We start from the raw sequence: 26,329 nt of genomic DNA, 5'->3' as shown, positions 1-26,329 counted from the left end.
TGTATTTAAGATGAAGGCTGGTGCGTAGCTGCCATATGTGTCATCCCACATTTCAGCCTCTCATTCTGACAAACCTTCCCTCTCCCTGTCGCTTCTTTTTCAGATGCAAGTGCCTGTGACAAGTGCCCTGAGGATTACTGGTCCAATGAGAACCACACGTCCTGCATCCCCAAGCAGATAGAGTTTCTGTCCTGGACTGAGCCCTTTGGGATCGCTCTGACTCTCTTTGCTGTGCTGGGAATTTTCCTGACTTCTTTTGTCCTGGGAGTCTTCACCAAATTTCGTAATACACCCATCGTCAAGGCCACAAACCGGGAGCTGTCCTACCTCCTCCTCTTCTCCTTGCTCTGCTGCTTCTCCAGCTCGTTGTTCTTCATTGGCGAGCCCCAGAACTGGACTTGCCGTCTGCGGCAGCCAGCTTTCGGCATCAGCTTTGTCCTCTGCATTTCCTGCATCCTGGTGAAAACCAACCGTGTCCTGCTTGTCTTCGAGGCAAAGATCCCCACAAGCCTCCACCGAAAGTGGTGGGGCCTCAACCTCCAGTTCCTCCTGGTCTTCTTGTGCACGTTTGTGCAGATTGTCATCTGTGTGATTTGGCTCTACACAGCCCCACCATCCAGTTACCGAAACCATGAACTGGAGGATGAGATTATCTTCATCACCTGCCATGAAGGCTCCCTGATGGCCCTTGGCTTCCTCATTGGCTACACCTGCCTCCTGGCAGCCATCTGCTTCTTCTTTGCCTTCAAGTCTCGAAAGCTGCCTGAGAATTTTAACGAGGCCAAGTTCATCACCTTCAGCATGCTGATATTCTTCATCGTGTGGATCTCCTTCATCCCTGCTTACGCCAGCACATATGGCAAGTTCGTCTCTGCTGTGGAGGTGATTGCAATACTGGCTGCCAGCTTTGGGCTCCTGGCCTGCATCTTCTTCAACAAAGTCTACATCATCCTCTTCAAGCCCTCCCGCAACACCATTGAGGAAGTGCGCTGCAGCACAGCCGCCCACGCTTTCAAGGTGGCCGCCAGGGCCACGCTGAGACGGAGCAACGTGTCACGCAAGCGATCCAACAGCCTGGGGGGCTCCACTGGCTCCACCCCTTCCTCCTCCATCAGCAGCAAGAGCAACCACGAGGACCCTTTTCCTCTACCAGCCTCTGCCGAGCGGCAGCGCCAGCAGCAGCGTGGGTGCAAGCAAAAAGTCAGCTTCGGGAGCGGCACGGTCACCCTGTCGCTGAGCTTTGAGGAACCGCAGAAGAACGCCATGGCCAACAGGAACGCCAAGCGCAGGAACTCCCTGGAGGCCCAGAACAGTGACGACAGCCTGATGCGCCACCGGGCCCTGCTTCCCCTGCAGAACAGCGAGCCCCTCAGTGCTGAGCCTGGCTTCCAGGCAGCTTCCAGCCCGGAGACCAGCTCGCAGGAGTCAGTGGTGGGAGATACCAAAGAAGAGGTACCAAGCCCTGAGGCGGAGCCTTCCCTGCCATCGGCTAACTCCCGAAATTTTATAGGCGCTGGAGGTGGCTCTGTCACAGAGAACACGGTACATTCCTAACGAAAGAAGATCGTGAAGAGCACACCAGTCCCCAAGAGGAACTTGCTCACCTCTTGCTTCTGAATGGGAAAGACAACAAAGACACACTCCTGTGACACAGCCCCACCACCCCTTACTGTTAGCGCCGGCAGGGTAACACTTGTGGTTCCACAGGAAGGACTGTGTCTGGGGAGCCTTGGACTGAATTTGCGTTCGCTTTATCGAAACCAGGACACCTCAGAAGGACAAGTGAAGATCGCCTCTAGTGGGGCTTTGGCAGAAGTCTGCATGCTGCCTTGCCTCCGTAAGCTTTTCCTGCCAGACTGCAACTCGGCTGACTATGGGAGGCACTAGGCAATTCCACTATACTCTGCTTTTACATTTATGTATAATATTCCTCTTTCCCACTATGTATAATATTCCCTCTTTATCCAGTATATGTGATCTGTAACCATGTGCATCAGGACTCTCAGCTCTACAAAAGCAAGGTACACGGTTTCACTTGGGGAAGGCACGGTCGTGGGGAAAATAAAAAAGCCCCCAACATCCTGCATGCTGTGTACAGCCAAGGGTGTGAACATGTAAAGTATTTAATGTGACAGAGCGCCCTGCTATTTATATTTAGTAATGTCCCAATCTCTCCTTTCTGCCCAGCAGGAAATACTGGACAATACTCTTCATAGACTCCATTGCACTAGACCAAGCTACTAGGTTCCTACCGGTTTCCTCCAGCTGAGGTAGCTTTGCCTCCAGCCTACCCGCTTTGGTGGAGGGGGAGAACAGCTTGTAAATGCCCCCCGGAGAAAGTTGCAAGAGCACAATGAGATGTATCCATGATTGATTATGTCGCTAGTAGTTGTATGCTTAACGAAGTGTTGCTGCTGTAATATTCCACATGGCATACATGGCTAACCCTTTCACACCATAGTCAGTGTTGTGCTTTGCCATATTAATCTGCCTCACACCTACACAGAGCATCGTGCTAGTCGTGACGATACTGGTGGGCCTGATACAAAGCAAATGAAACAAGGTGAAATGGAGGAGTTAGGGATGGAGAAACAGCCCCCAGATGTGGTAATACAATTGCAGGAGTGGGTGAATATCTGAAGTGTGTGTGCTGGTAGATGACTGGACGAGGAAGACGTACGGGCCTAGCCTCTGAGGCACACACAAAGACAAATGCATAAATTGGATATGTTTTGGCTCCTCTAGGCCACCTACGAGGTTATTTCCCTCCTGACCCATCTTGAAGAGAGGGCACCTAGCACAAGAAGGGTGGACTGTAGCTAAAGAAAAACAGTAAGGACTTCAGCAGAGAGCATAGCAGAACTTCATTACTCTTGACACTTGTCCCACTCCCCGAAAAGCAGACGTAAGTGCTCCTGGTTTTGCAAGGCATGCCTGGTTCCCCATCCATGCTGGAAAGGTTGAAGTAAGAGAGTCATTAGAAGAGATATTGTTGCAGCCTGATGAGAGAAAAAGCACCCTTCGACAGTCTGGCAGGAGAGGGCAGGGTTATGTTGCAGAATTTATTTCCCTCTTCCCAGATCCTGTGTGCAAGAACAAGCATCTGACATGAAGATGTCAGTACCCTCTCTCATCAAACAGGAAGGTAGTCTAGACCACTGTGGAAAGGCAGATGGGCCTGCAGCTTAGTGTGAGCTGAGACGAAAGGACTGTGTGAGTGCGTTGGGGAAAATATCACAGTTCTCTTGTTACTGTTTTCTCTTGGTTGTTCTTTTGCCAGGGCAGGCAAATAAAACTTACAGGTGACATTACTGCATAAAAACTTTGTTTTGCCACCTCCACTTGTTGCTGACAAGGAAGAGGAGTTTGGGCTCAGGAGAGCAAAGTGGAAGTCCAGAACGCCAAGGAGCACACTATTCAGACAAGTTATTTTAAGCCTTTTGTCGATCTGTTACATTCCCCTTGGAGTGGGCTCACATTTTAATCACACCATGTAAGAATCAATCCAACTTTAACTGTAAGGCCTGCCAATTACAGTATTTGATTAAAGCTATGGCACAGCTGGTTAAAAGAAAAAAAAAAAAAAAAAAAAGAGTTTTAAAACACAAATCCTTGTGGCCACAATTTTGGAAACCACATTCTACCCCTGGACACAGTGGCAGTTGCTCACTGCTTCTGAAAATCCAGGTCCCTTCCCCAGGCTGCTGACTGTGGCTTAGTTGACCCTCTAGGGTTAGTTGAGGGTACAGAATTGAGACCCGTGGTCTCCCGAGTCTAAATGCATGAACGGAGATGGGCACTAGATGGCAGAAAGGGCTGAAAAAAGTACTTTGGTTATGGTCCACACTTCCAAAAATTTCAGTAGCCAAATAGTTTTAGTGCTAGTGAATCATTCCTACAGGCCAAACCCTGTACTGAGGTAGCCCCTGGAGCGAAGCTGACAGCACCGAAGGCAGAGAAGAGCTTAGTGCATGAAATGAAAACGACACAAGATACAAACTGAAGACTCTGCACGAACACACCCAACATGAGAAACAGGACGTCACCGTCGGCGGACTTGTTTGGCGAACAACACTCACTGGCCATGCACACTGTAGATAATATTGACATTTGGGTGTTTTTCATTCTTTGGGCAGTTTTCATTCTTTAGGTGTGTTCCGTTCTTTACATCTACTTCAGAGGAATTTGTACCCTGGCACGCACTTGATGCTCCAACAGCTGCCATAATTTTACAGTAACAGACCAACCGTGCTCAGTTTGCCGGGGAACCCCCATCCACCCTCACCGCACATGTACATGGAGCTCCAAGCCTCGAGCTCCACACACTGCGTGAGAGCTGCTGCTGCAGCCTCTTGTAGTGACACACACTAGATGCAAGGGAAGTTCAGTTAAAAAAAGGATCCCCTTCGTCAAGGTGAGTTGCAACCAAACCCTTTTTCCCATGCACAGAGGAGGGTCTATGTTCTCATCCTGCAAAGTCCAGGAGAAGAGGAAGTTTGCTTAGACGCTTGTCCGAAAGCCTGTCTGTGTGTCACACAAGACAATACTGATGAAGACAAGTTGAAAAACTTCCTTCTGTTGAAAGCTCAAGCCTGCGAACCTCCGTTGGCATGTCCCACCAGAAGCTGCCCACGTGAATGGCTGCCCCATCCCACCTCCATGGCTCAAAAACCTACTGGAAATCATGTGCCAACGCTGGTGTTTCCTGAGCCATCGGGTAGAGAAGCAGCAGCAGTGGGGACAAAAGCAAAGAGCTTTAACTCTGTGGTGGGATTTCCACTGGCAAACTCGGCTGATGGGCAGGGAACCGTCCCGGTGAAGAGCCCGATGCTTCACCCTTTCTCTGCTCACAAACCTGGCAGAGCTCTGCTTGCCCAAACCCCAAGCAGAGCATTTATTTGCTCTCCACAGAGGAGAGAGGTGATACCAGGGTAAAGAAATCCTTCTTCCCCATTCTTTTTCATGCCATGTCCTCCCTACTAGTGCAGGAGGCCCATTCAGCATGTGATACTGGCTGCTGCTAAATTCAGGGTTATATTTACCAAATGTACCGAGGGATGCTAGGAAGCGGGGGGAGGAAGGTAGGTTTTTGTTGTTGTTGTTTTCTCAAGGAATCTGGAGGTTTAGATTGGGGGGAAATTTAGCTAAAGACCTGAACATTCAGACTGAAGTCTCAGCAGGGGGGGTCTCAAAGGCTGGTTAATTCCCCCCAGCCTTCGGTTTGCCGGCTGAGGGACAGCAAGACCAGCCTGGGAGAGGGGACGATGGACCGGGGAGTCCCGCAGAGGGAAACCTTCCACACTGCTCAGGCAAACATGTCGCTGGAAGACGTGACACACTGGAAAAGCAAAAAGCTGCAGCTCAGGACGGCGGGACGGTCGCAGAGCCCTCACCCAGCCAGGACAGGCCGCAGACCTCTTGCGGATCGTTTATTTTTATTTTTTTCCTTTTTAATCAGGCTAGCGGACAGACCTGCTCCCACCGTACCCTACTAAAAATCCGCCCCCGGCCCTGCCGCCTCCCCCGGGGCAGGCGGTGCCGGGAGCCGGGGCGGGGGCTTCCCACTCTCCCCCTCACACCTCAGGAGACCCCAAAATCAGATTTAAGCCCACCCCCCCTTAGGCCCAGGCCTGGTCCCGGTCCCGCCCCGCCGGCAGGCCGGGCCCCGCCTTGAGGTGGTGATGGGGGGAGGCGGGGGGGAGAGGAAGGACGGGAGCAGCCGCCACCATGTTGTGCGGGGGGACCTCGGCGGCCCGGCCCGCCACAAACGAGACGCAGCAGATGGCCGATGAGGTGAGGGGACCGCGCCGCCTCGGCGGGGGAGTCCCCGGGGACTCGGGAAGGAGCGTCCCGGGGCTGTGGGTGCGGGCGTGTGGGTGTCTGGCGGGGCTGCCTTCTCCCGCCGGGCCTTCTCCCGGGGGCCGCCGGCTCTCCGTGGGGGCCTGCCCGCCGGGGTGAGGGGGGTGCCCGGCGGCGGTAGGTTTGAGCCCGGCGGCGGGTCCCCGTCCCGGTGCAGGAGATGGCGGAGGGCCCAGGTGTGCTGCGCCATTGCCCGGCGCAGCTGAAGGCGGAGAGGCCTTGCCTCCCCCCTCAGTTCAAAGGCGGGAAAACCGGTACACTGTGGAAACATGCCGGCCCCGCGGAGCCCAACCTGTGCCTGCCCGGCCTTGCGGGGGTTTATTGACACCGGGCAGAGCCGGTTCGCCATCTTAGGAGGGCGGTTTTGAGGGGTTTAGAGAGGAACCGGAGGCAGCCGTGAATGCTCGGGGGGAGCTGGGCTGCTGCCAGCTCCGTCCCTGGCTCCGCAGGGGATCTGCGACCCACCGGCGTCGGGGCAGAGACACCAAAAGGGCCGTTTTCTTCCACTCAGGTGGTTCTTTACAGAGTCTAAACCTTGTAGCCACCGGTTTGGGGGTGGGTTTGTTTTTTCGGGGGCGGGGGGGGGGGGGGGGGAGATGGGCAAGAAAACTTCTCTGCTGCTTCTGCTATTCCCCCACGCAGAATTCGGCTCTAACCACTGCCAGCTCCAAATCCTGATACAGTAACTTAAACTGCCGCCCCTGTTCACGGAGCACATGCCTTTGCTCTAAAAATGCTGGTGTACAACTAAGTTCTTGCAAAGGATGCGGCGTTGTTTCAGTCGCAGGAACTCAAGTTACTTCTGCTTTTTGGTTTTATCAGCTAGGGTGTGTCAAGCCAGTGGAGAAAGATGAAAGAGGAGCTCCAGCTTCTTACGCTCTTTGTCATCGTCTGGGTTTGTTCCCCTGGCTGCAGCAGCAGTTTCTAAATACGTACAGAGCACCCAGAGGCACAGCAATCATTCAAATTAACATTTAGCTTGTAAAATCTGATGATTCTGCATTTAAAAAAAGAGGGATGTGCGTCTCCTAAGCACCAACCTGAGTTTGCAGTAATGAGTACATTATCAAGAATTGCTGAGAGAGTCGCAATTACTGTTTTGACCTGAAAAGGCCTACTTGTCATGTTAAAGATAATGCAGGTATGCAATTAACGTTGCACGTGGACTGAAAAGTAGGTTTGAAATCCTGACTTTCTGTTCTGTGGCAGACTGCAGTGGTTTGGTAATCCAAAACTAAGATGAAGAGTATAAAAATGAAATCCCGTTGGATTCAGAAGTTAACAGAATTAACCAAAAATCTGGCATTTTCATTTAAATCACTTGAATATTTCAAAGTTTGTCCAGCTTGTTTTGACTGCCAATTTAAATTATTTAATGAAATATAAATGGGAAAACCCCAAACTGAAAACTTGCCCCTGCAGTCATATCCACATCTGGATACAGACTGTGAAGGAAACACTAGTTTTGTTAAATCTGGGTAGACTTCTTCAATTGTTTTGTTTGCTTAAAATCACATCTTTATGGAGTTTTGTTAGAGCCTGCCAGTTCCCTTGCCATAAATACATTTCCTGTTCCTGCTTTTCCAGTCCTTGCCTCCATTGCGTTGTTTTGTAAGAATTGTGGCGATAGCTGAACGTTGTTCAGATTCATGGTCCTGGCAAGTACTGCTGCTTGCCCAGAGCAGGTACAGTGTGAGACAGAGCAGGACAGCTTCCTTCCAAGGGTGTCTGGCTTAGGAGTTCCCATAGGAACTGCCTCTCCATGGCAAGGATTTCCACCCAGGCCTGTTCTGCCTTTGGCTTCTTACTGGCAGCTGTGGCAGAGGTTAGCTGGGGTGATTTTGAACCACCTGCTATTTAGTAACTGCTCTGGGATTAAGCAAACAGGCCACACAGAACAGCAGAGAGCCTTCAGGACGTGATAATTTTCAGCCCTGTGATTGAATCACAGTTTGGGTGAGAAGGGACTGCACCTCCTGCCCGAGCACAGGGTCAGCAGCCCCAGGCTGCTCAGGGCTTTGTCCAGTCAGGTTTTGAAAACCTCTGAGGATGGGAACTGCACAGTTTCTCTGGGCAGCCTGCTGTACTGCAGCAGTGTTCTCAGGGGAAAAGTTTTGCCTTATATCCAGTCTGAACCTCCAGTTTCAATTTATGACCATTGTGTCTCATTCTTCTGCCATCACCCCTCAGTAAAGAGCCTGACTCCTTGTAGGTACTGGAAAGCTTTCCTCAAAGCCTTCTCTTCTCCAGGCTGAGCAAGCTCATTTTCTTCTCAGCACCAGCGCTCCAGCCGTCTGACCTCATGGTCGCTCTCTGCTGAGCTTGCTACAGTTTATTGACATCTTTCTTGTATCGGGGGCCCAAAACTGGACGTAGTATTCCAAATGTTCTCTAACAAGTGCTAAGTAAAGGGCAGTAATCGCTTGCCTCTCTCTGTTCTGGCTAGGCTCCTCCTGATCCAGCCCGGTATGCTCTTACCTTTGTTACCACCAGGGCACAGTGCTGGCTCATGTTTAGTGCCCTATCCACCAGGACCCCCAGATCTAGGCTGAGATCATCCATCAGCTAGCAGGGTGGGCTGATTCCAGGTCTTTCTGAGAGTATTTCTGTCTGGGCTCTCCTTCCCCATACTGAATTGGGATGCCTGTTTGCCACATGCTGTGGTGAGTCATTGCCACGATAACATCCTGACAAGCTTGCAGCTGCATGCGACTCTGAGCTGTCCGCAGTCATGGAGCCCAGTGTTCAGCTTCCTGGTGGAAATACAAAATGTGCTGAGACAGGGCAATTTCAAGACCTAAGAAACCACCATTGCACAGTGCCTAGGAGTGCTGAGGGAGCGTGGGACAGGATAGGGTCAGTGGGATACTTATGTCCGCCCTCTTCCCTGCTGCTTAAAATTTGTTACAGTAGCTCCAGTGATGGAAACTGAAACCACTTGCTCCATCTCCTGACTCAGGAGAAGGGGAGGATGGAGGTCTGAATCACTGCGCTTTCTGGGGCTGTGCCCTTCCTTGCATCTTAGAATGCAAAGTGGTTGGGTGTGCTTTGACTTCCATATGGCAGAAAAGCATACGTACAAAAGCATCCAAACATCGTTATCTTACTTTTGATGTATTGTTCACAGCCTGGAAGAAGCGTAAAGGTATGATGTCTGAGAGAAGATGTACAGTATGGTCAGAGCCCCCAGGGACAGGATAGTCACTGAGGAGCCATCTTGTAAAGGCACCAGAGTTTGGTCCTGCGCCTTCTTGGTGCTAGAGAGGTGGGAGGAATGTAACCAGTTGCAGGAATTGTTTCTGTTCTTACGTCACCTAGAGCACCCAAGCAGTGGCAAACTGGAACTTGTTTTCCCCCAAGGAGGCAGGTGGGATTCAGGCAGGAGAGCAAATGTATTTATTCCTTTTGAGTTTAGGAATAAGGGGAAGTACACCATATAGCTGGAAAAAGAGTATCTACTCACTGCTGGTACTGTTCCACTGGGTGTGGAAGGAGGGCTACATAATGATGCAGTGCAGGAGGTAAGGCCTGGGTAGAACTGCGCTTGCAGCACAGACTCCAAGACTAATGCATCTTGTCCCTGTAAACAAAGCTTGAAATCTGCTTTCCTGACCAAGAACTTTACCGTGTAGCTGTGATGTTCTAGAGAGCCAAGCGTGGGAGAGAAAGCTGCAACGCAGGAGTTTCATGACTCCCTCTGAGGTATTGGACAAGTTATTTTGATTTCTTGAGCACTGGTTTTACACTCTGGAAACTGGGATGATAACTCAGAAGCCTTTATGGTTCAGTTATTTTTTGGAAAATATTTGTAGTTTGAAAACATTACAGATTTCAGCAGACACGGTGGAAGAACTGTCAAATAAGTGTTATAAAACCTTAGGCTTGGGTAGTTTGCTTTCAAAGCTTGATTTTTGGATGTCTGTTCTGTGATGCTGGGTCTGTAATAACTTGTTTTGAATTTGAAAAGGGAGCTAATGCTGAAGATGGCCCTTTTTCTTGTTGTTAGAATGATGTATATTAAAAACTTCTCTCTAAAAAGACCTATAGTCTTGTGCAGGTAGATACTGAACCACTTTATATTTGTTGTTAAATATACAGGACAGAAAGGGATGCTGAGACATCAATAGAGGAAACAATTTGTCACAGTAAATCTTTTAGCATACCCACACAATTCTCTTGTTGGAGGCTCCACACTTAGTGTCAGTCTGTGGCGACTTAATCACACTGCTGTCTTGGCTTTGCTGCCTGTCTAGATTTCTGATCCTGCTTTATTCATTTTAATTCATTTTATTCATTTTAATCTTTTAATAACTTGGAAAAGCAGGAACACTCTGTCTGGGAATTCAGAAGCAGTGACCTGAAGGGTACTGAGGCACACTGATAGTGTGGGCCTTAAGTCCTAAATACTTGAATCTTGCATCAGTCTTAAATAACCTATTGTTTCCTTAAGGTGAAACCTCAGCTAGAAGAAAAAGAAGGGAAAAAGTTTGATGTCTTCACTGCAGTGGAGTTTAAAACTCAGGTGGTTGCTGGAACAAACTACTTCATCAAGGTAGAGGACACTGGGCAATGGGAATTTATTATTTCTTTTTTAAATGTATAATATTTGGAATGGTGGGGTGTTTTTTTTTTCTTTACTTACCTACAGAGAGATGCTCGTAATTTGGCCTTAATAAGAAAAAATTCTGTATGTTAAAAAAAATAAATACTAACCCCCCTCATCTCCCACCCTGTCTCCCTGCCTGTATTAAACGGAGATGAGAGTACTTCTCTGTTTTCATAATGATTTTCACTTTTCAGTTATTTTCTGAAATTTGGTTTTGGGGGATAATGACACATCTGTGATGTTGAGCACTAACATTGCATTAAGTGAAGTCCAGATGTGTAAAGATACAGTAAAGTATCAAATCTGCTTTGGTTCTGCCTGTAGTGATGTCGCACACAACAAGCAGCTGTAATCAAAGCATTGAAGTGCTTGCTGTACCAGATAAGATTATAGCATTTTGCATGTATTTAATATATTAATCACTTCTATGCAACTCCGATTCCCTACCTGTATATTCCCTGTCTCAGGCACAGGGAGGACTAACAAGCATAGAAGGAGTAGGTGGTATTTCCACAAAGTCCTAACTCCCAGTCTGGCTTAAAACAAGACCGCACCTTCTGAGGTGATGGTTTTTCTTACCACCTCTCTGCTTCTCCGTCCTCAAAACACACCAGTCTACACCATCCCCACTGCTGGAGGCTGTGGTTACTCCATGGAACTCACTGGTTTTCATGCTTTGCAGGTCCACGTTGGCAATGATGAGTTCATGCACCTGCGGGTGTTCAGAAGCCTTCCTCACGAGAATAAGCCGCTGAGTCTCCACAGTTACCAGAGCAGCAAGACCAAGCATGATGAACTGGCTTTTTTCTAGCAAGTTTATCTTGTGTGTTTTCCTAATGGTTTCTTATGTGCATTTTCTATAGGCTGCAAAATGTTGATTCCTGTGCCAATGAAGGAGAAAGTGTCTTGTTTTATACTTAATGCTAGAAAAAATAATTTTCTCTTATGTCATTCCCTTCCTGTGCAAAATCTAAATTTTAGAGTCGCACAGCTCTCTTTTCATCTATACTAATGCAAACCCAAGTAGCTGCACTGACTTCAGTGCAACTTAACCGGAATATTGTGACCGAGTCCTGTTAGTGGACTTCCTTGGGCTGGAAATGGAAAGGGGAGTGATACTCATGTATTTGCAGCAAGGAACAAGAGAAAAACCAGAATCTTTTCTGTGCTGTTTTGCAATTGTGAATATATCTGTAGATGTAAATTGTACTCTCTATTTTATTGGCAAAAACCTGAAGAGAGACTTGAGCTGAAGCAATTTTGAAAGCAAGGGAACGGGGAGGATTATAGTCCTTTGAAACAAACATTGCCTTGGTAATCATGTTTATCTTCTTGCAGCAGTAGGGTGTAATGTCCAGTAGAGGGTGTATGAGCTTAAAAAACAAAAAGAAAACAACTTGATTATTTTCTCAGTCCTAAGGAAGAAGTCCTGGAAAGGAATTTAAGCTGGACAACTGCTTCTGCATTAATAATAATAAATATTTCTCTTTAATTGAGATGGCATGTTTGACTGGTGTTTCACTGGTCTCTTTACTGGTTTTCAGTATTGGTTATTATCTTCCTCAGATTTTTTTCCATGACTGTTTTTCATATTCCAGATAACCTTAATGTTTATTCTATGTTTTAATTAGAAATACTTTCTTTTAATCTGGTGAGAGACATGAAAGCTAACAAGAAAGGCTTCTGAAGATGTATCAGCAGCAAAAGGAACACTAAGGAAAACGTGGGCCCTCTGTGCTCAGGGGAGCAGGGGACCTGCTGGCAGAGGACACAGAAAAGGCTGAGGCACTCAATGCTGCCTTTGTCTCAGCCTTTGCTGGTAGGACTCGCCTTTGGGAATTTGAGGTCCCTAAGGCGACTGGGAAAGACTGGAGAAAGGAAGACTTCACTCGGCAGAGCTGGATCAGGCTAGGGGAACACTTAGCGTGGACTTGGACAATGCCATGGGAGTTGAGGGGCTGCACCCATGGATGCTTCAGGAGCTGGCCAATGTCACTGAGGCCGCACTCAATACCTTTGAAAGGTGATGGGCATTGGAGGAGGTTCATGAGGACTGGAAGAAAGAAAACATTACTCCTATGTTCAAGAAGGGCAAGGAGGAGCATCTGGAGCACAACAGGCTCGTCAGCCTCACCTCAGTCCCTGGAAAGGAAAGGTGATGGGGCAAATAATCCTGGAAACCATTTCCAAGCACATGAAGGACAAGAAGGTGATTGGAAGTTGTCAGCATGGATTTGCACAGGGGAAATCATGCCTAACCAACCCGATAGCCTGCTATAATGAGGTAAATGTCTTGGCAGAGGAGAGAAGCTGGATGTTACTAACCTTGAGTTTAGTAAGGGTTTTGATACTGTCTGTCTTCCATAACATCCTCATAGACAAAATGATTAGTATGTGCCTGATAAGCGGACTGCAAACCAGCTGAGCTGCTGTGCTCTAAAAGTTCAGCAGCCTGTAGTCTGGTTATAGAGGTCAGTCCCTAGGGGCGTATCCTTGGGGTCAATATTGGGACCAGTACTCTTAACATCTCCATTAACGACCTGGACGATGGGACCAAGCGCACCCACAGTGGGTTTGCAGATGACACGAAATGGAGAGGAGTGGCTGACGGACCGGGTGGCTGTGCTGCTGCTCGGAGGGATGGCAGCAGGCTGGAGATGTGAGCAGACAGGCATCTTGACTGTCAGCGAAGGGAGATGCACAGTCCTGCACTGGAGAAGGAATAACAGGTACAGGCTCTGCAGAAATGGGCTTGGGGGTTGTCCTGTTGGGCACCTTGTGGCAAAGGTGGCCACTGGTAGCTGTGGGCTGCATTAGGAAGAGCAAGTGCCAGCAGATGGAGAGGCCAGTCTCCCCCCCCACTGCCCCATGTTCAGCACTGGTGAGACCACCTTAGGAGTGGTGTCCCCTGTTCTGCGCTCCCCAGTACAAGGCAGACAGGGATGTACCAGTTTGAGGACAGCAAAGGGCCACCAAGACAATTAAGAGATTGGCACATCTGACTTAAAAGGAGAGGCTGAGAAAGCTGGGCTTGTTCAGCTGTGGCAGACAAGGTGAAGGGGGAGGCAGCAGAGCCAGGCTCTTCTCAGTAGCACTCGGTGAAATGAAAGGGCAAGAGCCAATAGCCACAAACTGAAATACATAAATTCCATGTAAATATAGGAAAAAATGTAGGAAAAAAAAAACCCCAACCTTTTTTTTTTTCTCTTTAATAATCACAGGGGTGGTCAAACAGGGGCCCACATTGTCCAGAGAGGTTGTGGAGGCTCCATTGATGGGAGAGAGTGCCAAAATTCTGACTGCACATGGCCTTAGCCTTTGAACTGAGGGGAGACAGCCTACTTCTAGATGACACTGCTGCATGTCCTTGGCCACAGACTGAAGAAATGACAAGCAGCTTTGAGAGGAGAGGGCATGGTGAGCTTGCATGCATGTTACTGGGCTTTTTTGTTGGAGGTATGCTCTGTGTGAGTGTTTTACCAGCATTGCTTAGAAGGAGCATGTTCTGTCTCCTCATTATTAGGGGGAGTTTACGTGCTTTTGTTCATATCAGTGCCTGAAAAGTCCCCACACTCCCCCTCCAATATGAAATAAAGGGAGGGAATAAGTCTGGCTTATTATGGCACTTCTTGTTTTGCTAAAATAAAGTGGGTTTTGAGACACAGGGTCTTTTTTGGTGCTGGTAACTCCCACCCTGAAGTGTTTTCACAGTTCAAAAAGCTGAGCATTACCTCCAAATGCTACTCTGTGGGACGTTAGTGGTGATAATGTGAGACTTGCTGCATCTTAAAAGATTTGTAACATTAGACTGCAGGATTGAGCTCTTGTGGAAGCTATATTAATTAGATGTGCAATGGAAGGACTACTCTCAGGAGGCCACAGGCTGTCTTTATGCTTTGAGAAATTAAAGCATCTGATCCAGGATACTGGCATGCAGAGAAATGGGCAGGTTGTCACATTTTTCTAGGCATGATGTGCCTGTGACAGTTACATGCTCATCCTTCACTACAGCACCAAAACATGAATACAAGCAAGGCATAGCCTGAAACCCATTTAATCATTTAAAGTCCTGCACCTGAGCCCAAGCTCCCTGGCAGGTAATATAAAGGCCCCTACCTGAGCAGCTGCTAACAGGAAAGTCTTTTTGTTGTGGATTGGGCTTGCCTTCTACCTTTGTCACCTCAGAGCTCAGTTGAAGGCTGCTCTCATTGCAGGTGGCTGATGCTACAAATGAACAAAAAGGAATGAGCTCCACAGATCTCCAGTAAAGCACACTCACTAAGTGAGGATGGTCACTCCCTGTGCCAGGGGTTGAATGCTGGGATTCAGCTGTCTCAGGGGCCTGTCTTCCCACTCCCTCAAGGAGCGCATTCCTGCCCCCTACCCTGCTCCCACCCAGTGAAGCTGCACTTAGAGGGGGACACAGTTTAGCATCTCACTTCCCCCATGCCAGAAATTATCTATGGATCTATCTATCTCACTTTCTGAGGAGTGGCCAGTAGCTTGTATTTAATGCACTTAAAAAGCAAAACCAAGCAGCCACATGCTGAAGTACATAGCCTGTTTGCCTGAAGTATACTCAGGAGGCCCAAGTTTTGTCTTCAGAGAATGCCTGAGTGTTTTGGAAAGAGAAGCTGACATAGGTGTGCTCTGTCTTACAGCTATAGTACCTCAGGTAGTGGAAAGAGCCTTGAATGGTATTTCAGAGCCTACTCAAGCTTCAGCCAGGCAGCAGACCTAGACATGACATGCAGCAGATGAACAAATAGCTTTCAAAACTTATTTTATTTTCATGCATTTACTGAAACAGGCAGAATCCACATGCAGCTTGCAGAAGTGAGGCACTGTTCCTCCTCATCTCTCAGAAGTAGGTCAGAGGATCATCTCTGGTTTTGCCAGTCTGAAAACTGACAAGGCTGGGACCTTGGTTCTCATGAGGAAGGCCCACAAACACCCTTAAGTGGACATAGTTATCATCACAAACTTGGACCTAGAAACCAAAACAGCAGGAAAGTGATATTTTAGGTGTATTTCCATTTTTACTTCAACAGCTCTTAACCCAAGTCTGGATAGTAACTGGTAGGAGAAACTGTCTACACCTGTTAGGAAACCAATAAATGTGAATGGAAAAGGAAGAGGACCGCTTGGGTGTGGAAGTGCCAGAAGGCACAAGAGGAGAAAGGTTTCGATGGTGTTGTATTCTGGGCATCAAGATCCTGGCACATCAGCTCACAGCTTTTTGGGACACTTAGGGTAGGAGACAAGAGACACTGAGAAAAATCTTAATGACTCAGGGGTAGGGCAAAATGCAGAGACAGTGTCAGCTCCTATAAGGTAAAGAAAGATCTATCCAAAACCAGCACACAGTCCTAAGAAGCAATAATAACCTGAAAGCCAGGAACCCTTGTCTGCAGAATTACTGCAAACACATCAGTGCCTGAACAGACAACTAGACACACACCTTGATGCTTGTGGGAGTGAGTGTGAGTGCCTGAAATAATTTTTAAATAAACTCGCCTTCCCCACCAGAAAATCCTCACATAACCTGCTACAAAGTTGTGCATAATTTCACACACATACAGAGCCAAGCGCAACAGGTGCTAAACTCTCACTGTGTGAGGTATATAGTATTAACGGAAAGTTTACTGCCTGAGGCTCTAAGAGGTTTTTATATGCTTTCTAGTGGCTGCAATGTGGCACTGTTTGTTTCGGTCTGGATTACATCTCAGCTGTAAATCTGTTGGTAAAATACTAGTGATGTGGAAAATTCAGAAGTATAAATTAATCTTCTGACAGAATTCATTCTAGGTAATGCTAAAATGAGTAACTGTTTCCTGTCACTTGCAAGATTGGGAAAGAAGAGACAAATCATGCATTTTTCAGTGTTATAAATGGATTTCTTCCAAGTTCAGTAACATGTCAATCATCATTTCTGAGTAGTTTGGGCATGAGGTTTACCATGGACAGCAGACAAGGATTTTACATGGGCTAGGTCAGCAATAAGATGGCACTAAGGGAAGAAATGCAACTGGGAATGACTTCTGGCTTTACTGCAGTCTTCTTGTAAATTGTTACTCTTCATTACTTAGTACTTCATCTACAACGTGAAAGCACATCTCACAGGAGCACGGGAATGATACACATCATTCAGGTAAGACTCATACTAGCCATGTAACAGGTAGTCTGTCAGTACAATGCCCTGGTGCCCACATAGCAGAAATAATCGTTAAGAGTTATTTTAAGGAAGAACCTGGGAAAAAAGAAGGTTTGGCAGCTTCTGTCCTTCCTGGGACCAACTAAATATGAGAAGCATGGAGCAAATGCTCATAATGCCTCTGCAGAATTACTATCCCCCAAACACTACCGACCCATTTCTTTAATAAAAAGATTCTGACCCTTGTCAAGGGAGCATATCCTACCAGGCATATGTCTGCACACATGTGGGGTTAAGATACAGCAGTCGCATGCAATGTTTGTTCTACTTCCAGAAAGCCAGCCTGCCACTAAACAGTGCTTTCTGGCCTTCACTTGCAAAATATGCAGTTTACTCACAGAAAGTTGCCCAAATCCATGGGTAGGGTTTTCTAGTAGAGGATGAATGGCACTATCAGAGGATTCAAGATCAAGCATTACCTGTTTCTCCTCCGCAGCAGAAAGGGGGTTTTGAAAATACAGAAAGAACTAGCAGGCAGGCTGTACCTCTGCAGCACATGACACAGAACCAAAACATCAACACACATGCTTACATGCAAAACTAGTCAGTAGACTGAGATGCTTGCATTAATTTTTTTTTAGAATGAAATTAAATTCACCCTAACTCTCCGTCAGATCCTCAGGCTGACTTCAAATTCATCATAGTAAACACAAATGGAGGACACAGAGGCAATAGGAAAGCTACTTTGCCTTCAAAGGAAACAGGAGAGCAGAATTATGACTAATATAAATAATTTGATCTCATAAGGCAATCTATAGTCTTTGAGTAAGATGTTCCTAAGAAAGTTATCATTCACATCTGAAGCAGCACAGTGCCTGTTTTATAAATTTTTACATTCCTGTTCTACAATAGTGCCAAACAGAGGAATTTTATAAGCATCTGGAGATAGTCCCTGACTCTATTAGTCACATCAGATGGTTTTCTACTACATTTGCTTCTCTTTCTTGCTATAAGCCACTACACAAGTCACCTATATTGTTTAATTACAAAGCACGCACTCCTATAATATATACAAACCTTAATAAAGTAGTTTATCCCAGCAACCACCTGAGTCTTATACACTATGGCTTTAAAGGTGTCATATGTCTTGTTCTCCTTGCTTTCAAATTGTGGCTTCACCTGTAGAAAGAAAAAGCAATATGATTGGCAGGTTCATATTTAGGCTTTTCTTTCACATCTACCACTCCAATTTTCATCCTTTCAAACAGAGGCCCTTAATGAAATAAACCCCCAAAATAATTCAGTTTACACCAAGACCTCCAGCCCTCTTTCCTAGCATTACCTCCAGCATTCTTTAAAATCCTTTTAGAATTAGACTGCCTAGTCGATTCTTCCCCATCCTGAAAGCTGTCCAGCTAAACTGTCTCCTGCTCAGTAGAGGGAAACTGCTACCTGCTGCTCTTTTAATTCTTTGTCAAAGGAGCTAGGTACCAAGCCGTGCTCCCTAGCAGGGTACACCCCATGTCAACCACATGGTTACACAGTGGTGCAGGACAGCCCCCCTCGCCTGGAACACCTGCGCCCCTGCCAGCAGGGAGGCTGCAGAACCCTGCTACATTTCACAGCCTCAGAGCTGCACTCGATCTGTTTAATGTTTTTCTTTAAGGACTTGCAGTGAACAGCATTATTTGAGAGTATCAAGACAACCACCTGATCAAGTAGTTCCGGAAAGTTATTCTAGTGCTGGTGGAAGCCCTGCAGATAAATCTGTAATTTAAACTAAATACGTCAAACATCTAGAACCCCATAAAATACAACAACTCTTAAGTTACAATGGCCCAGGATTAAACTATGTTCTTCCATCTCCCAAACTGGAAGTACAACCTATACATTGCGAGACAGAAATCAACCCCCAGACCTGCATAGACATCATCAGTCCTTCACTACATAGCAGCTGCAGGTCATGTAGTTCCAGAAGAAACAATGCTCTGTGCTGACAGCATTCAGTCTCACAGCTCAGGTAGATGTGTTTTTGCACAGTACACAGTTTAAGTCCTTATGGATCTTAAAATTCACACAGTTCAGACATCTACAGACTTTTCACATATATATTTAAAAAAAAAAAAAAGTAACAGTTTTTCCTGAAACACACAAAATGTAGGGCAAGTTTTAAGTTCAGCAGCAATTACTGATACTGTCCTCTCAGAGATGAAATATTCCTATAATTACTAGGCTGAAAGGGCAGGGGGGTGGCGAGGGAGATAGCTGTGAGCAGCGGTGGAAGTCTGGCCAGGTGTCTGAGGTGTAAAACAATCACCAGTACATAAATCATGACTATAGTAGTTTGCATCTGATGAGACAAATTCCCTACAGAAAGGCAACTGCAGCAAATGTAACCTGAAAATTTATTTCTGTCATCTAGAAAGCATAAATAATCTCTTGCAGGCTGGGTAACAGCCTCTCCTCTGCACATGATGCCTGTGCCAATGGCCTGATGCATTCCAGAAGTCGGGCAGAGAAGCGCAGCGTCACTGGGCAGCCGGCTCAGGCAGCCCCCGGGAGGGGCCAGCAGCACGTCAGGGCTACTCACCACCCGACTGTTTTGCAGAAGCACACAGAATGAATTGGCTTTCTCACCACATCCACCTACAGCTGGCTGCCACCCCATGGCATTCCTTCCTAGCAGGCACATCCTGGAAAGCACGCTAGGAACATCCAGATCAACTACTTCCAGACAGTCAGAAATTATCCAATTCATCATATTCAGGCTCCTCATGAGCTCTTACTCTGCTATTCTTCCAAGCAGCTTCCACAAGGTTTCTGTACCAGGGAAGTGACAGCTATGCTTTCAAGTTGGGAGCTTGCAACTCTAGCACACCAGGGAAACTTCCATTTCCAACCCTCTTCCAGCTGGCTGGGTCTGGGAGCTCCTAGGATGCTCTTGAGTGGCAACGTTTGGTACATGTTATTCCTCTCTCAGAACAAAACAAAACAAAGCCAGCTCTCTCCAATTTTACCACCTCTCCCAGCCTCTGACCATTATGTTCCCCACTTCTTATTTATTGACAGAGCCTTCAGTAAAATCAGGCAGGCAGACAGCTCCTTAATCCTCAGAGGGAAAAAGTAACATTCCTAAGCCCTTACCTAAAAGCTCCTTAAACCCAAAACATTTCTCAGTTTTAGGAAACAGCTGTAAAACAAGGAGTCTGAACAAATACTCCCCAGCTCAGTAAGGAAGACTATAGACAAGGCACAGGTGTAAGTAAGTAATTATGTAATCCCAAGAGCAGACAGAGCTTGGGCATCCCAAGGTCTTCAGATGCTCCTCACAACTTTGCTCAAATCATATGAATTGCTTCTCTGCTTAGCAGAGCATAAAATCCCACTGAATTGCATCATTAAAGGGTGACACCATTATCTGGCCAGAAGCAAAGCAGGATTGCCCCAATGTAAAGTTTGTCTCTGCAAGAATCTTTTCCTTAGAAAACTACACCAAAGCCTCTGCAGTGGAGTGTAAGCTTTTTCAAAGAAGGACGACCAGGGAGAATGCTCTCCCGCACTCAGCACACAAGGCAAAAATTTCACCTTGCAGAAAATAAAGAACAGAATAATTTGGTTTTATTTTCCTGAAGCTACTGAGAACAGAAGAATATCAAAATTAAAGTCAGTCCTTTTCAGGAATCAAACAGAAAATTTGTACATCTGCATTTCAGATTCTGTATTTGCCCTGTACTTTGTGAGAATTAGCACAGCCTGAAATGAACGTTCACATTTCTAAATGCGTGTTTACTCACTGACAGTTAAGGACAGTGGTTTCATCTCTGATACACACTGCAATAGGGTGGGATCTTTTGATCACCCATAACACAGCCTAGCATTAAAAACACAGCTCAGTATCTGGCACGCTACACTGTCCTAGCAGTGTTCAAAGGAGGCCCTTAAGATACTTCACAGCCTCATGAGTCAAATTTCACAGCCCCCAGCTAGCAGGAGACATTGCCTTCGCTGTCTTACACATGAGGAAATAAGAATTGCAAATACACAAAGGTGCCACAAGTCCTGGCCAGGGTCTCCCCTCCATAGGTAAAAAGGAATTTCTGATCTCTGCAAGTGCTGCTCCTTCAACTACTTGTGCCAGCATAGGATGAACACTGTTAACTGCTCCTGAGCGATTCAATTGGTATCCCCCAAACAATTTTAGATAATCCTTTTCTATTTCTGTTCTGCAGTAAGTTATCTCCCCTCTAAAAACCTGTTATCACCGCCCCCCCCCCCAACACATACTCCAGCTCTCCCCCAGGTATGCATGCCCTACTCCGGCAACCCCAGCTGTGGCTGACCTATAAAGCCCTACAACAGAAGAAGGCTCAGAGGAGCTGGGCAAGGGTCATGTGCCTTCAAAACTCAGAAAATAATGCAGGGTGTGACTGACTGCAGCTTCTGCAAAGAAGCTGACTTTATCTCAACACAAAGGGCATCAAAGTGTGTTCATTTTAAATAAACAGCTGTATCAGTTGAGTGGATCAACTGGTGGTGTAACTCCCTGAGTTCCTTAAAAGGATGCGAACACCTCCCTAAGTCAGCCAGCCCAGCATGGGAACACGAGATAGGAGACACGAAAGGAGCTTTCACGTGCCATGTTGTTCAGCTCCCACACTTCAGGATACACTTTATACTCTTTTAAGAGCTGCTGCACTGCAGGGCATTAGAGCATCTACAGAGGTGTTGTTCACACAGCTGCTTCCAGGACAGGACCGCTGCCTGTAACCAACCACCACGGCAACTGGACTCACCCTGCCTGCCTTGTGCCAAGCCCACCTTGACCCACTGGCTCCCCAACAGCCCCTGCATCACAGCTGTGACTCTAGAAAACACCAGATGCCAGCAGAGAACATGCTGTTTGTCCATAGCCTTCTCCCGTATCTTTTTTTAGTGCATACTGCCACGTGGTTTGTCCTATCCATGTCCTTCAGTAAGGAATTCTACCAGGTAGAATCTTCCCCCTTCAAATACACCACCTTTAATTTCAAACAAGCGACCTCAGTGCTGGCATAGTAGAGCGTGTCTTTGAACTACATGTAAACATGAACCGAAGGTAGCCAGTACTATGCCTGGCTACGGACAAGGATGAGACAGAGAAGTGGTTTGTCTCAGTCTTACCTGTACGCTGCCTATGCAGAATGCTGAGAAAATACTTACTGGCAATCAAGGAGATTCCCATTTTCAGCACTAGCTTCTTCAGTTTAAACACTGGTTCAGTATCATCACCCGGTCTCCCAGCCTCTACCCAAGCTTCAGGACTCAGCCCTTTGCACGGAGAGAATTCGTCTTTACATAGGTCACAACTCACCTGGTTAACGATATGCTGGACTTCTGGAGTAGCAGGCTTGGTCTCAGATAAGCCCCCAGGCATCATCGTGGCAGGTAACTTCTCTGAAGTGACGGGTGGTTCTGAAGAGGGAAGTTTAGCGCAGTCTGAGCAGAGTCACCAGGCATCTCGTATATATACATACACATGTGTCATGGAATCACATGACCTGTAACATATGGAGCCTACCATTACTGATCTGGAGAAGGAAAGACATGGAGAAAACAGGGGGAAAAAGCAATGTAAAGCACTGATAATATTAATACTAAATGTAAAAAGCACTCTAAAACCTTAAGTGTATATAGTCTCGAGGTCAATAAGAAAAGCAAACAACAGCCTCCAGCCTCCCACATCTTAAGATAGTTGGTTTGGGCTGAAACTAGAACCTCTTGCCTCTCCACCCATGTGCAGATGACTAGTCTGTGCACTTAGGAAATAGATCAAAGTCACACCCAGTATTTCCCAACACCATTCAAGATTAGAAGAAAGCATGTGGTAGCTTCCTTAGTGCAGGTCCTATTCAACTTGAAATTGTATTGTCTCAATATCCTACCAAGCGGGAAATAGGAGCAGATTGCAATTTGTTTTCAGTGACATTTACTTCCCTCTGCCTGACCAGAAAGGTGCCAAGGTAAACACGAGAACCAGAAGGGGAAAAAATTAAATCCTAGTTTCAGGTAAGTACTGTAAATGAGTTATTTCTGCTTCTTTTCTATCAAACCTATAGTTGCATTCAGGCAATCATAATAACAACTGAATATGCAGTACCATTTACATTTTTATTGAAACTCAAGTGCCAATTTCCTGGAAGACAAAGTACGATCCCTCTCACTACATGAGTTGTGTGTGCACAATAGCTGTTCTAATTTCAAGGTACTTTAATTTCACACACTGCTGAAAGATGTAACATGCAGAATATATAGTCAGAAGTATTCATTCTGCAATTACAGTCACAGACATATGACATTGTACATTCATAAATGGTCATGAATATGACTAAGTTCAAAACACGCGCAAGCTACTGAAGAAAAGCTAGCAACTGTTAGCAGCCCCACCCGGTAAGGGAGAGCTAACACTTCAAGACCCCAGAAAAACTACTCCTCTTCAGTATCCTGCCATCCCCCTTCTCCAGCAAATGGGAGGAATGTTGTTCCAGAGCCAGGACCAGGGAAGTAGCGACAGACCAGATAATTTTTAGTCCCTAGGGTGGGTACATGGGAGGGGTGAAATGAGAGTATGTGCTGCGCACAGGCAATGGGCGTTTCTGCTGAAAGCAGCAGTAGGGAATTCGCTAGAAACAAGCTAGAAACAAGAAACCACAGCAATGGTGACCATGCAACACAGACTTATTGGCGTCCTAGCCAGCCTACTTACTGGCCCTCCTCACAGATGACAAGTGATGCAACAGACTATAAACAAGTACTTCTTATCTAACTTCAAGGCCTGTTCTTGGCTCAAAGGACCCAAGATTGAGAAATTGGGGCTGTAAGGGCCCTAAACTCAGCTCAGGAGCATGTTACCGATAAGGATCTTGCAGAATTTCCCAAACTTGAGCAGCAGTGTTATGGGAGTGGATGAAAGGCATGAAGAAAAACAGTTGTCTTGAGACAACATCTTTCTGAACAAACAGAAAAATGTGCCCAGTTCTTGGAAATAAAGGGAATGGGAGGTGTTAAAACTGGAAGTCTGCCACTTTCTCCAAATTCACCGCTCCAGATGAGGAGTTCCTCACAGCCCAATTTGTGGAGTTAATTCAAGCTGATGAGCTCAAACTCCATTTTTTGCACAAGACCCCGCTGACTCACTCAAATGCTGATCATCTTCCACCATGTTCCTACCATGCATCTTATTCACACAGGACAGATGAGCCAACTAACTGGAAGAGCCAGCTCCCCTTACTGAGGCCGGAAGCCACAGAACGCGTCCGACAACCATGCAGCACCAATGCTAAACCAGGATATTTTATAAACTTCTCCATTCACCAGGATGCACTAACTCCCCTGGCAAGGGATGTTGGTAAGATCCCCAAGGTAGCACTACCCCTCTGGAGAACTCTTGATTCTGATTAGTAAGAAATACACTGAGCACGAAGACTAGGAAGATTAATTTATAATCTTGGAAAAACTCTAGGTGTGAAACTAAAGATGTTAACGTTGCGTGGAAATCATTCATTGGACTCCACATTCCTGGGTTTTCTGGTTTTTTTACTTCAGAGTATAAGAACTTTCCCCCCCTGCCCCCAGAACACACAGAGTTGTGCAGAAGGGAAGGGAAAACAACACTAATTGTTGGCAAGCTGACGCTAAAGTTTACACAGACCAATCAGTCTGTTTTCTTTCCACAGGAGTGCTAACGGCCATCGAAAAATCCACTGATATTTCTAAGATTGGGACGTAGTACTCATCCTGCACACATAGTTTATGAAGTCACTTTGAAATGCTGACGTTTCACAGACCTGCTATCAAAGATCATCAGTGACTACGCGCTATCCTAGGCAACCCTCATCTACACCTCCCTCCATTAAGCTTTGGATGTAATGGAACAGCATTTGGAACATTGCCTTGAAAAGAACAGCCGTCCCCATTCCATTTCTTGCACAACATCTACAAGCTAGTGAGTGTCTCCAGTATCTAAGACGCATCTGATATTACATACCATTCCAGCCTACACTCACCATTTGCACAGATGGCAATTTTTCTGCACATAACTGTACTGCTGTTAACTTGGAGAATCTCTGCTGGGAGAACAGTACTAGTACTCTTTACAGTTTTAAAGCTGAGTAATATCTTGCACTATGTACTATTCCAATAATAAAGAAACAAATCTTTTCAGCTTGCAGGCCACTACTCTCTGGTCCTATATAAGCAATTTTAAGAAGTAGAAGCTATAGTCAATAAAAACACCAGTACATAAACAAAACAAAGCAAACGAACAAACAAAAAAAAACCCAAACCCCAGGGTTATCTATTTATGAGTTATTTTTAAAGTAGAAATTAAACCACCTCTGTAGAAATTATTGTGAAAGGTAAGTCAGTAGGTCAGTCTTCTGATTTCACAGTGACATGACACATAATTGTGACTGGATGAAATGACACATGGTCTGCACCATTTTAAGAGCTGCTGAAGGAAAGCAGCCCTCCATCTACCAATTGAAGATCTACTTCTCATCATCACAGTAACAGCCTTGACTTTCAACATGCTAGTCTGCAAAAAATGTTTCCTCTCCTGCTACCCACTCTGATTTCAAAAGACTTCTGACATTGTACATCAACTAGGATTAATAGACACCTGAACTTCAGCAGCACAAAGTTACCATATCCACGCCTATGCTGAGCCTGTGGTACCAGTAAAAAGCCTCTTCCGCTCAGTCTGCTTCAAGACAACCAAATCCTATCATTAAAAAAATTCTGTAAAGAGATTACCTACTTCATCATTCTCAAGTGCCTACAGGCTGCATGAGACAACAGCACCGAGTGCCAGAAAAAACCCACACCTCCTTCTATTTCACAGAAGGAAATAAAAAGTACATGCTTGAGAGGACTTTCCAAACAAGCAAGATCTGCCCACCTATATTCACCATTTCTGGAAAGCCGCAAAAGAAGGGCAAGCCACCTGCAGGAGATCTAGGCTCTGGGCAGGGGCATCAGTTGTGCTTTTTGTTCAAGTGCCTTTACTTGCAGAAATAAAAGTTAGAACCAGGAAAAGAATGAAATCTTGGTATTTGTGGGATCCATTATTTGATTCACATGACATCAAGCAGCCCATTAATTTTGTGACTACCTTGATGGCAAAGTTGAAGCAGGATTCAATCGCAGACTAAGCACAATCCTAGAATGGAGAGGGGTCACTAGACACAGAGATTTTACCTGCCTTTGTTTAGTGTGGCCCAGAGCTCATACCAATGCCATTTACATACCATCACAAAACATCCCACTTCACAGGCAGATCTTAAGTACTCAAAAAATAGCAAAGCCATTTTCTCCTTCCCTGTGCCCCAAAGCATGGCATGCAATTCCAGTTACTCACCTTAACATTCCACTAAGTTCAACAGCAAGATTCAAACAGCCTCTGATCCAGGTGATTTGCCATGTACTGTAAGAGATATCCCCCTGTGCTCAGAGCAAACTAAATAGAGTAATTCAGCTTCTTAGTGCAACCCTCTATATACAAGCTGCAAACACCTGAAGAAGGGATGTTTGGGACTTCGAAGTCTTCTTATGGTACGAGAAGTTTTTCACATACAGGTTTGTATAGATCTACTCATTTGGCCTTTTTTTCAAATGAAAAAGAGAGCTATGTTGGGGTTGGGGATTTTTTTACATAGTTTTCTCATAACAAATGC

General features: G+C 46.2%; 3 protein-coding genes across 5 annotated transcripts in view; 2 read left to right on the top strand and 1 right to left on the bottom strand.

Annotated features, from left to right (window-relative positions):
- The window catches only part of CASR (calcium sensing receptor), a 75,248-nt gene extending 72,795 nt beyond the window's left edge, over positions 1 to 2,453 (top strand). For both annotated transcript variants that reach the window (XM_049824910.1, XM_049824911.1), the window contains exon 7: positions 104 to 2,453. In XM_049824910.1, the coding sequence (XP_049680867.1) occupies positions 104 to 1,554 (1,451 nt within the window). In that variant the 3' untranslated portion in view covers positions 1,555 to 2,453. The remainder of the gene's footprint in view (positions 1 to 103) is intronic.
- A 3,213-nt stretch (positions 2,454 to 5,666) lies between these two features.
- On the top strand, positions 5,667 to 11,961 carry LOC126049116 (cystatin-B-like). Its single transcript, XM_049825014.1, has 3 exons — positions 5,667 to 5,793; positions 10,310 to 10,411; positions 11,148 to 11,961. The coding sequence occupies exons 1-3, from the start codon at positions 5,728 to 5,730 to the stop codon at positions 11,274 to 11,276; spliced, it is 297 nt and encodes a 98-aa protein (XP_049680971.1). The 5' UTR covers positions 5,667 to 5,727; the 3' UTR covers positions 11,277 to 11,961.
- A 1,341-nt stretch (positions 11,962 to 13,302) lies between these two features.
- On the bottom strand, positions 13,303 to 26,099 carry CSTA (cystatin A). 2 transcript variants are annotated; one of them, XR_007509105.1, is made up of 5 exons: positions 26,014 to 26,099; positions 21,970 to 22,156; positions 17,697 to 17,798; positions 14,582 to 15,455; positions 13,303 to 13,597 (listed from the first exon to the last, which is right to left on the bottom strand). XR_007509105.1 is itself a non-coding variant. In XM_049825015.1 (4 exons), exons 2-4 carry the CDS (start codon positions 22,033 to 22,035, stop codon positions 15,327 to 15,329), a joined length of 297 nt encoding a protein of 98 aa, XP_049680972.1. In that variant the 5' UTR covers positions 22,036 to 22,156; positions 26,014 to 26,099; the 3' UTR covers positions 14,311 to 15,326. The 2 variants fall into 2 exon arrangements, 1 of the variants encoding a protein (XP_049680972.1); XM_049825015.1 differs by lacking the exon at positions 13,303 to 13,597 and having other exon boundaries at positions 14,311 to 15,455.
- Between the last annotated feature and the right edge of the window lie 230 nt (positions 26,100 to 26,329).

This window comes from Accipiter gentilis, chromosome 21 (assembly GCF_929443795.1).
Source record: "Accipiter gentilis chromosome 21, bAccGen1.1, whole genome shotgun sequence".
Taxonomy (NCBI): domain Eukaryota; kingdom Metazoa; phylum Chordata; class Aves; order Accipitriformes; family Accipitridae; genus Astur; species Astur gentilis.
Note: the sequence above shows the minus strand (reverse complement) of the source record. Positions and strands in the feature narration are given on the sequence as shown.